The sequence below is a fragment of the Rhipicephalus microplus genome, chromosome X, assembly GCF_043290135.1.
Source record: "Rhipicephalus microplus isolate Deutch F79 chromosome X, USDA_Rmic, whole genome shotgun sequence".
In the NCBI taxonomy this organism is placed as follows: Eukaryota; Metazoa; Arthropoda; class Arachnida; order Ixodida; family Ixodidae; genus Rhipicephalus; species Rhipicephalus microplus.
This window is the reverse complement of record NC_134710.1, coordinates 220,386,563-220,397,702: the sequence shown is the minus strand read 5'-3', so window position 1 is coordinate 220,397,702 and position 11,140 is coordinate 220,386,563. Positions and strand designations below refer to the sequence as shown.

The window sequence follows — 11,140 nt, the reverse complement described above, 5'->3', positions numbered from 1 at the left end:
CGGGGAACTCATGTTCCTTAGCCTCGGAAGTCACTCTAATCCAAGTCACTATTTTTCCGATAGATACCTATATTATCCATATGAACTTCCAAAACATAGAGCGCTAACGAAAACAAAATAGAAACTATCTATTTACACATAAAGAAGCATACCGCAAAAGAGAACAACGTAAGACAACAAACAAGATTCCTTTCAACAGTACCAAGTTGACGTTTTTTGAGAGGCTAACAGCTGTTCTCAAGAACTTTCAGTCAAACTCGCCATGGTCGTGCCCGGAAGGCTTTTCTCGTCAACCGGGGTGTACAACACGCGTAAAGGTAAACTCTTTGTTACCGAACCCCGCGACGCCCCAAGAAACAGACTTCCTGTCATTACTTTGGGTCAGTTCGTGAAAACCACAGACCTTTGTGTTTCGCACCCCGTCCAATGCGCCGCAATAACTACCGAAGAGTCCCTTGCCCTCTAACCGCCTACAAGCATAATGCGCTTCTCTTTTCTTTGCTCTCCGGCCACTGGGACGCATACAATATGACACCATTCTCACTATTTTCCTCCGCCATTTGAACAAATTACTCAAAACCGTTGCGATTTTTACCTGGTTGTTAGGACGCTTTCTCCGTTGGGCACGTTTCTTGGCGTCGTCTACAGAGCCTTTTGCCCACTTTTCATGCTCATCAGCACACACATGCCCGTTAGTCCTTTCAAGCGCACTGTCTTGATGATTGCCTAGCAAATCATCGTTTGAACACTACCGAGTACGAGGCGCTTTTCTTTTGTGGCTGTTCGGACGACTACGATACAGACCCATAGGAGATGACAACGGCACTTTTCTCGCGATTTCATTCCGCCGTTTGAAGCCCTTACTCTAACGCGTTCTGCTTATTGCGAGCTTTGCCTCACTGTCGCCCTTCGGATGCTTTCTCCTTTGCGCACGCTTCTCTGTGCGGACTTGGAAGCTTTTCATCCTACTCTGACGTTCATCATCATCGATGTGCTCCTCCGCTGCCTCACGAGCCCAGTCCTGATGTTTTCCTATCAGTTCATCATTAAACCACAGCCGCATAGATTGCGCTTTTCATTTCTCTAGCAGCTCAGTCGCATGATATTCAACCCAGTCAGATAAGACAACGGCTCTTTTCTCGCGAATTTGAAACGCCATTGAAAGCCTTCGTCAAAAGCGCCGCGCTGATCGTGAGCTTTGCGTGCTTCGGTTTTTCGGACGCTTTTTCCGTTTGGCATGTTCCTTGGTGCCAACTTTGGAGCCTTTCGTCCGCCTCTGATGCTCATCAATATCGTCTATATAGGGCTGCAAGGTTCAATTCTCGTGGAACACTCTGTTATCTTAACTCTGTTTCCACCACCACGGAACCTTCACAACTTGATTCGACTGCGAGATCTTTTCCTCGGACCTGGTTGTAGTGTCTACTTTTCCCTCCCTAGTACTAGCCTTCGCTTCGGTCTTAAACGGCACCGGCACCGCCGCTCTATCGCACCGCTCGTGCGCGACATCTACAGATGTCTGACCTGTAGTTTACACTTCAGTCTTAAACGGCGCCGCCGCTACATTGCACCGTTCGTGCGCTACATCTACAGATGTATACCTGTTTACACTTTACGATGCCCCTATTTTATCTCTTCATCTAATGCCTACATCTTCTTTCTATGTTCTTCATGTCTACACTAAGCTTCCAATTCCTCCCTGAGCAATCTTTCCTCTCTTTCCTGCTTGCGTTTCTCTTCCTCTTTTTTACGCTCATTGTACCCTAAAATTTCTTCGATTTCATCATCGTCTGCCCCAGTTGCCTTGTCGCCTCAATCACGTCTCGCTTTCCTTCGAGTCGGCAATTTGGAGACCCAACTCTTGGGCCAACTCTAACAGTTCCGGCTTCTTTAGTGCCTACAAAATCATGGCTGCCCCAGTGCTGCTAACTCTTCTCTATTTCAACTACTTTGACGTTATGTTATTTACTTCTGTCAACGGTACCAAAATGACTGCTTCACAAAGCCTGATGATATTCTAGTGAAGAAAAGCCGTGCACTCACCATGCGTAGTCATGGATTCAGGCGTGTTCCTTCCGGAGCTGTCAGCAGTGCCACGAGGAACTATGTTACGGCTTTAGGTCATCAGGGTAGTTAGCTTCAGCGATGCCTTCCACTCTGACGAACTGAATCCCACCATGTGTAGGAAGTTCCATATCGGTTGGCTCCCATCCGCTTTCAGAGGATCCGTCTTATCCCACCGCTGCGGACCAGTTGTTAGGACTCGGGTCTGACAGCATACCACATCTGCTTCCAGTCGTTGCAGCTTGGGTCCGGCGGGTCTCGTGGTAGTAGCTGGTTGCAGCCACCGGACCAGTTCTGCCCATCTTCAGAATCAGAGTCAGAATCACTTTATTTTTCACGTCAAACAAAGGGGAGATTACATGGTTAGTATATACAGAAGAAGGTCCTATAGATAAGAACTGAATCGGGACCTCTTGTGCATGCAAAATAATTCAAAACACAAGTAAACTGGCGGTTCATGAACTTAATAACAAGAATATTATTATTATAGACTAATTCGAATGGAGTAGGCGAGTAACTCAAATACAGCGTTAACAAAAAGCATCGAACAAGTTATGTGCCATAGTCGATGAGAGTAAGGGCAGAGTGCGAGACATTTGAAAAAGAACAAACGGTAATGCAAAATCGTAAAGCTCGAACAAATAAACAAAATATAAAGACAAATAAGGCAAATCACAGAAAGGGGATACAAGAATTGGAAAGATGAGAAGATAGACAAAAACTACCGAATGAGAACACCTAAAACAGTGAAGAACCGGGATCAGACAAATCAAGCAGAAAATGTTTAAGTTCCGATCGGGACCTGTGAGTATTTAGTGATTTTAGAGTAGATGGTAGCGAATTCCACAAAGCAAGTGCTGAGAAATTTACCGACTGCTTGCCGTATTTCGCGCGAACGATGCGTAAAACTAAATTATTGATTCCAGCGAATATAGTATTGTTAAGAGTAATGAGAGATGTCCTTGGTATTATGTACACCGGAATATCGTTCTGTAGTGCCCTAAAAACAAAATGGCAAGATTATATTTATTACAATCGGACACACTTGGAATAAATGTTATAGTTAAGGTATGAATTCATGCAGCGAGGAAGCCACATTCATCGGGAGATATTTACAGAGGTTTATTTTACATTATTTACAAGCGAGCGTTTGTCGCCACATGACGAACATCCAGTCAAAGATGTCGTCTTACTTCGTGACGATCACGTCGGAAGTTCTACATCGTAAAGAACCAGCAGGAGAAGCACTGCATCGAAAATCCCCCGAAGGAAGCCGCGAATACTGATTTTAAAAAGTCCTGTTTCCAAAATTCCTGGAAAAAGAAAGGGCTCCAAATTACACTGTTCAATCCAAAGACATATAACACTGTTTGATGGGGCCACCCACCATCGCCCACGTCAGCGTCCTTGACTGGGGGAGGAATCACTACACTTATGGATGGATGGATGGATGGATGGATGGATGGATGGATGGATGGATGGATGGATGAATGAATGAATGAATGAATGAATGAATGAATGAATGAATGGATGGATGGATGGATGGATGGATGGATGGATGGATGGATGGATGGATGGATGGATGGATGGATGGATGGATGGATGGATGGATGGATGGATGGATGTGGCTGTACCTTTTATATCAGGCGGTGTCTAGCGCCACCAAGCCGTAAAACTTAATGAACCGAAAGCTAGATTTATTTTTTCCTTGAATAGTGAGGCTGAGGATTCGTACTTTGCAGTGAAGGGTTTAATTTTCACTCTTGCCTTGACTTTAGCCACCAATAAGATAACCTCCGTCTAGTTATTTCTACCCGCTCACAGTCTATTTTGCCCTCACTGTCCCTAAACCCCAGTGCTTTGAAAAACTCGCGCCATCATCCTGAACTATAGGGTGAAGCCCTTTACAGAACATTATTAAGTGTTCCGCAGTTTCTTCTTTCTCTCCACACGCACTGCATACCGTGTATACCCCTTCGTATTTGGCCCGATATGTCTTGTTCGCAATACTCCAGTCCTGGCCTCAAACAGTAGAGAACTACCTCGAGTATTGTCATAGATCCTTTCCTTGGCAATTTTCTGCTTAAAAGTTTTGATAGATCTCCAGTGTGGTCTTCTTATTCATGCCAATTCTCCACATATCGGTCTCAGCTTCCTTCACTTTCTTCTTAACCGATAATTCTCTTTGGTTTGGCCCCCTGCTGTTTTCCAAGTATTTACCAGTCAATTTTCTGGTTTGCTTCCGCCATTTTGTATCGACATTCTTCATGTACAAGTAGCTGAATACCTTCGTAGCCCAACGCTCCTCCCTCATTTCTCTCAATCACTTCTCAAATTTTTATCTTGCTGCTAGCTTCCCTGCCCTCAAATGATGTCCATCCTATATCACCTTGTACTCCCTGATTAGGTGTATTCCTGTGAGCTCCAAAGGCAAGTCTACCTATTCCACGTTGCTTAATTTCTTATCTTGCTTGAACTTCTGATCTCATGCACAAGACCGCATTGCCGAACGTCAGACCAGGAACCACGACCCCTTTCCATATTCCTCTCACAACATCATACCTATTGTATTTCCACAGTGCCCTGTTTTTCATTACCGCTCAATTCCTGTTACCTTTAGTCGACACGTATATTTCGTGTTGCCTTACGTACTCGGCCCCATTGCTTATCCATACGCCCAGATATTTGTATTTATCTGTTATCTCTAGCGTGACCTCCTGTATTCTAAGCTTACTACCTTCTTTGTCATTAAAAATCATGACGGCTGAATTTTCCTTACTGAATCTGAAATCTAACCTATCTCCCTCATTACCGCAGATGTACACCAATCTCAGCAAATCTTTCTTGTTGTCGGCCATTAGCACTATATCATCTGCGTACATCAATGCTGGTAGTACCTGTTCTACTGTGGCTCCAGGGTGTCCCCTGGCGGGCGTCCAAGGTCGCTGGGGTGATTGGTCTAACGCTTACATCATACATCAAAAGGGCTGCCGCAAACAAGCTTAAATGGACTGAACTGCTCGCTCAATTAGCGGGGTGATTTGCGGCTGCCGCCGCTGTCTCTTCCTTGGAAGCTGCTACACTTGTCGTTGTCTACCGACGGCACGGTGCCTAACGTGCACAGTACATGGAGGACATACCGCCATTCGTTCAGCGACTTGTTTGGAGATCACAGAACAAAACGAAACGCCCCTCCTCTGTAACCTCAGGCACCTTACCTAACACCAACTAGGTAATAAATTATAAGGAGCTTCGCCCCTGATTGATTGATTGATTTATTGATTGATATATGGCGTTTAACGTGTCAAAACCACCATATGATTATGAGAGACGCCGTAGTGGAGGGCTCCGGAAATTTTCACCACCTGGGGTTGTTTAACCTGCACCCAAATCTGAGCACACGGGCCTACAACATTTCCGCCTCCATCGGAAATACAGCTGCCACAGCCGGGATTTGATCCCGCGACCTGTGGGTCAGCAGCCGAGTACCTTAGCCACTAGACCACCGCGGCGGGGCTACATCAAACAATCTAAAACTTATTGAAAACGTACGCGTGGTAGCAGTGCCAAGCCTACTACAGGAAATAAGGAAGACTCTGAGAACCTCTCACCGTGGTGGGCCGCCGTACTGCGCCGCACAGACCTCAGCGTCCAACTCTGGGCCACCCAGCGGCCCCGCGATGTGGCGTGCAGAAGTCGGAATTCTCAGCTCGGGCATCTTTAAGAGCTAGTATCTTTAAAAAGAATTACAGACATCCATCATTAAAGATACATGCCATAGTCATGTGATGATAGTGAATATGCATGGTGATATTGATAAGGACGAAATATCTAGCGTGGCTCATACCCACTGATGGGGATGGTAAGGAACTTCAAACTGTTCTTTTGAAACTTTAAACAACCAAGCATTGCTTCCTTAGTTGTAGTCCACTACGAGACTTATTCCGCCGTTCTGGATAGGACGACGCGAGCCTTATTAGGAACAACTGGAACTCTTTTCGCAAAACCGGACCTAATTCAGAGAAACCTGGCAATCAGATCATAGGCCTGACTTGATAATCGGGCTTTATGGCATTTAAGTTTCGGCATCAACAACAAAAAAAAACGACGGTAAACGCAGAAACCCTCCAAACTAATTTTTCAGATTGGCTTTATTTCATTTTAGTTTCATTTAAGTATTCTGCCGCCTGGTTCTTGGCCCATCCCCCTCTGTGGGTGAACGCCATTCATCTTAGGTCATCAGCATCAGCATCAACTGTCAAAGCATACGTGCCACGCAGCACGCGCAAAAATACGGTAAACCGACTCCTCGGGCTATATAAACACGCCAAGCCCAGGCTGCTGCTCAGTCGGCTTTCGGTCACCCCATCGGTAGGCTCTTTCAGGCTCCTCCGGTCCCAGTACTCGAAGGGCTACGGTTGTCCGCGGGATCCTCGTGGTCGACCTAAACCAGCTTCCCGTCGGTCAGTCCTTTGTGGACATTGCCCGAGATGTTTGCGGCCGTAGCAAAAGTGAAGGACGCCGCCGTCAACGGCGCTGACGAGAAAGACTGCATGCTCACCGCGTCGTTTGAGGCAACGCAGCTCTTCATCGACGATGGCCGACAGCGGGAGTTCGCGCCGGGCGCCGCCGCCAGAGCCATGCCGGGACTGCGGGAGCAGCGGAAGACGCGGCAGCACTGTGACGTAGTTTTCCGCACGACAGACAACACCGAAGTTTGGGCGCATCGCTTCGTGATGTGCGCCAAGTAAGTGCCGTATTTGTGATAACTTTAATCTCCTAGGGTCACTGCCTTAGCAGAAAACTTGGGTCGGTTGGACATTTTGTATCGGAATTGTTCAGTTGCTACTGCTGGTCTATGCGACGCCTTACCAAGTCTTCTGTGGGACCGTTTCATCCGGTTCGAGGCAGGTGACCGTCGGTCTGCATCTGTATACATGCAAGCCAAGAATTCTAAGCGATTTTATAACCTAAAGTGTATGAAGTGATTTTGCGGCACTTCTCGCCTTTGTTATGACAAGCTCGAACTAGATTGCAGCACATGAGAGCCAATATGATGAAAGCTTGCTTTCTCAATATTCCACTGCTTCTCGCTGGTTGGTCATTTAGGCTGATAATGTCTGAAAATATCAGAGCAGATAGCTTCGGTAACGACACTAGGAGGTGTCAACAATGCTTTTATCAGGATATACAGCCGACATCAAAAGTTTCCCAGCAATTTGTGCCTATGCGGTCGAATGGCAAATTATAGAGGTCGTTCGCGCAAGTAAGGGCAGGCCGGAAATGTAAATTTGATTCTGCCTGCCAAATCCGCGTAAATATATAGTGTTTACTGGTGTTTTACACAATTGTTTGATACTGACTTTACATGTTACCCTGAATCACCTAATTTTTCACTTTTTTCTACTTGAAGATACTCAGGTTGCTATGCACTCTTCACCATCGCGAAAGAGAGCATGGCTCCAGAGGAGAGGAAAGGGGTGGGTTGCCCACCTGTTCGAGCGGTTATCAAGGACCTAGAAGGCGACTTCATCAAGCTTCTGGTAGACTTTGCCTACCACATACCAATGCACGAACGCATCGGCAAGCACAATATCGTCAAGGTACTCGAACTCGCCGAGGTACTGAAGGTCAGTGGCAGGCTGTGCGGCAACTAGAGAATGGTTTTCTGGAAGCATATTCGTTGGTCAAAACAATGATATCCCGTACCAGGCTCCCACACAAGGGCATTGTTCGCAATGAAGCTTTGGGAGTAAGGATACCGTATATAATTTTTCACCTTGGTCGGCGGTTATACTGATAGGAAGGTTACAGGCTCGCATCGAGGCCGGAGGGCTCTTGCTACTACTATCAAAATAGCCCATGTGTCTTGTTGGGAGCTTACTGAAGGAATAGCTTTCTCATTTCGTCGCACGTCATATATTATAGTTAACGCGCTGGTCCCCCGGTCTCGCACTTATGCGTACCCTAGATGGTGAATGATTGCATAGGCTTTTACATGACTTGCTAGTATGTTTGAGACTTTGACCGCCTCGGTGTATCAGTGGCGGAGGGCTCGGCTGCTCACCCAAAGGTCGCAGGTTCATTCTCGGACGTGCGGTCGCATTTCGATGGAGGCGAAATCGTAGGCGCCCCTGTGCTGTGCGATGTCAGTGCACATCAAAGAACAACATATGGTCCAAATTTCTGAAACCCTGCGCTACGGCGTTCTTCACAAACGTATTATGATTTTGCGCTGTAATACCTTATATAACACTTTAGATTGAGGGTGTACGATAGTCGTCCCGTCATTTAGGCAGTGGTTTAAGCAAACTTGGCTTCTGTTGAGTTCTTTAATTAAACATTCACTCACATCCTCTGCCTAAAGGAAATAGGTGAACAATACTGTGGTGGCAATGTCGTAATGGGAGTTGGTGGAATCCAAAATATGCACATCGATAGCAAGTGTTTCTGTTGTTACTTGGGGAAATAAGCAGTGAATTGTAGCGCACAGCTAAAGATGACTGATTTCTGCCTGTCTTGGGTTTCAATTAAATATGCAATAACCACATCAACACGTTTTCGAACTATGGCTCAAAGTGCGTGAGCCGTCGCTTGTGACTTCGCAGCTTTTAGAAGCAGACGAATAAGAAGAAAATAGCGGAAAGTTTGCATGCCATTTTTTTTACGACGCAGCTGGTGGAGATTCAACATCACTGCCTGAAGACACTTAAAGAGGACCTAGAACCAGAAAACTGCATTGAAACATACCACCTTGCAACCAGCCATGGATACGAATACCTTGCCAAAGAAGCCCTTCGCTACCTAGTTCGCAGCTTTGATGAGGTAAAAATTTATTTTCACTCGCTCTGGTCTATGAGGCCCTTCGCCAAACCAGAGTAGCATAGAAATTTAAGACCATGGGCACGCGCTTTTCTGTGTACATGGTCTAAAAACGTGCAAGACTTTGAGTGTATGGATTCTACTATAAAGCTGACCTTATTTGTATAACAGTTTCAAGAAATTAGAGGGCAGCTTAAGCAACTGTTAAGTGTTTTTTTTTTCAAAAAGCCCTTAAAACTCGAAACGTGCTTGCTCTTTCGAATAGCATATATCAACAGCTTAGAATACAGCCTAGAGCCCGAGTCACCCTAGAAATAGAATACGCCTGCGTGACGTGTGGGCGACGGGACGCGGCCTTCCACTTGGCGACCTAGTCAGCCTTCCGTTCGACCGCGATATTGTTCGGACAACAAAGTAGCGTGCACCATGCTTGTTTACACCGCATTCGCCAAGCTAGACTCACGTACTTTCTCATGTGGCAGCCGCTGTCTCTTCAGCGTCCACGCTGACACACCCACATTAATGTGCATTCCTGACCCAGGTGTGGAAGAACAACGCGCAGTTTGTAGCTCTCACCGTTCAGGAGATGAATTCCATCCTAGAAAACGACCGGCTGAACGCACCGAGCGAAGTGGAAGAGACCTTCCAGGCTATCCTCAAGTGGATCTCCGCTGACGTGGCCGCAAGGAAGGAGTACCTCGCCAGGTTCCTGCCTCTGGTTCGCTTCGTACAATGCAGCGCCACGTAAGTGGCATGTTCGGTGTCCTAAGTCATGCGTGTTTAAACACTTTTTCAGCACAATAAGAAAACACTGTTGATGGGTAGTAGAGCTTCTCGGGAACAATTAGTCCATGAAAAATTATTCTGGCTGCCATAGACACAAGTTCGCGCCCACTGACTAATTTGAGTGTCGTGAGGTATGTAGTTGCTGCAGCCTCGATTCGCGGGAGGCTGCCACGGGCCTGCGCACACCGAATGTTATCTGGAAGTTAGAAGAGATAGAAAAGGGCTGAAGTTCCTCTCATATTTAATCGAGCCATATTAGATGGTTACCAGAATTATCATTTTGGTCGTCAAACTAGGAATGTCATGACATACTGCGAGTAACTGTGTATCCACATTCATGCCTACGAGTCTATGCCGTTTTACCTTTATTTCGGTTGTCCCTAATAAAACAAAATCGTTAAGTGTTAACAGCCGAGTATGGCAGCGCTCAAGCGGATCAGTAAGATAAAGTAATGGTATGAGAAAATATTGTGACACTCCTTCGCAAGATCGCCCTTGTCAAATGTGAAGAAAGTGTCCAATAGCATGCCGGAAATTCCAGCTTGAACATGCGGGTACGACTTATGTGAGCCGAGTGAAAGTAGTTGCTCATGGCTCGTCTACTGTTCGCTTCGTTTCATGCCCCTCCAACATCGCTCATGTATATTTGCAGAGAATTCGAAAAGGTTGTATCCCACCCAGAAGTCCAGAATGACGAGAGGAGCATGAAAGTGCTCAGCGTCATCCATCAGGTTGGTCAGTTTGTTTTTTGTTTGGAGTGTATGATTTATAAGAACCTATTACAGAAGATCACTAGCCTTACGTAGCTTCTTAGAGGCAGTCGTAAAACTGATGCGACCTTGCACAACGACCTCTTGAACAAGATTTCAAGAAATTTACGAGAAGTTCCTGCTACTGTCCAAGACTGCAGATATATCGAATGTCGCACTTGACCAAATATTCAGATAGTGCTATGTAGATGCAGGTAAGATCGCGCAAGCAGCAACGTTTAGCGGCTCCACATCGTCCCACGCTAACAAGCTACGCTCTGCCCCTTAACTCTATAGTTTGCTCAAGTATGCACTTTCTGAAGTATACGGACGGTGCTTTTTGTCCACGCAGACGCTCACCCAGCACTCACTGGAGGTAGGCAAAGTGTCCATCATCGACCTGTCTTCAAAGCAGTGGCTCACACCTCGCGTGCCCAAAGACATCCTGTTCGTTTTCGGTGGACTGACGTCGACTGCCACGAACAAAATGTTCACGTTCAATGGCCGCGCCCAGAAGTGGCGCGTTATGGGAAGTCAGAACACAACTCCAAGGTGACTTGTGCCCTAGCTTCCTCGCATTCTGTATTTTTGCGATGGGCAGAGTCAGACCGTACCCCTACCTGCCGGGTTCAAACATAGTACTATAAAAATACTTAGGAAGTATATGAAGACATCTCCCTTTAAAAGACTTGTTCAAAATATTGCGATAGGAAATAATG

At 46.2% G+C, this 11,140-nt stretch overlaps 1 protein-coding gene across 1 annotated transcript in view; it reads left to right on the top strand.

Annotated features, from left to right (window-relative positions):
- Positions 1 to 6,554: 6,554 nt before the first annotated feature.
- Positions 6,555 to 11,140, top strand: part of LOC119187549 (uncharacterized) — a 33,548-nt gene continuing 28,962 nt past the window's right edge. Inside the window, exons 1-6 of the mRNA XM_075876529.1 lie at positions 6,555 to 6,811; positions 7,478 to 7,694; positions 8,740 to 8,889; positions 9,428 to 9,630; positions 10,325 to 10,403; positions 10,774 to 10,973. Coding sequence (XP_075732644.1) covers positions 6,555 to 6,811; positions 7,478 to 7,694; positions 8,740 to 8,889; positions 9,428 to 9,630; positions 10,325 to 10,403; positions 10,774 to 10,973 — 1,106 coding nt within the window. The remainder of the gene's footprint in view (positions 6,812 to 7,477; positions 7,695 to 8,739; positions 8,890 to 9,427; positions 9,631 to 10,324; positions 10,404 to 10,773; positions 10,974 to 11,140) is intronic.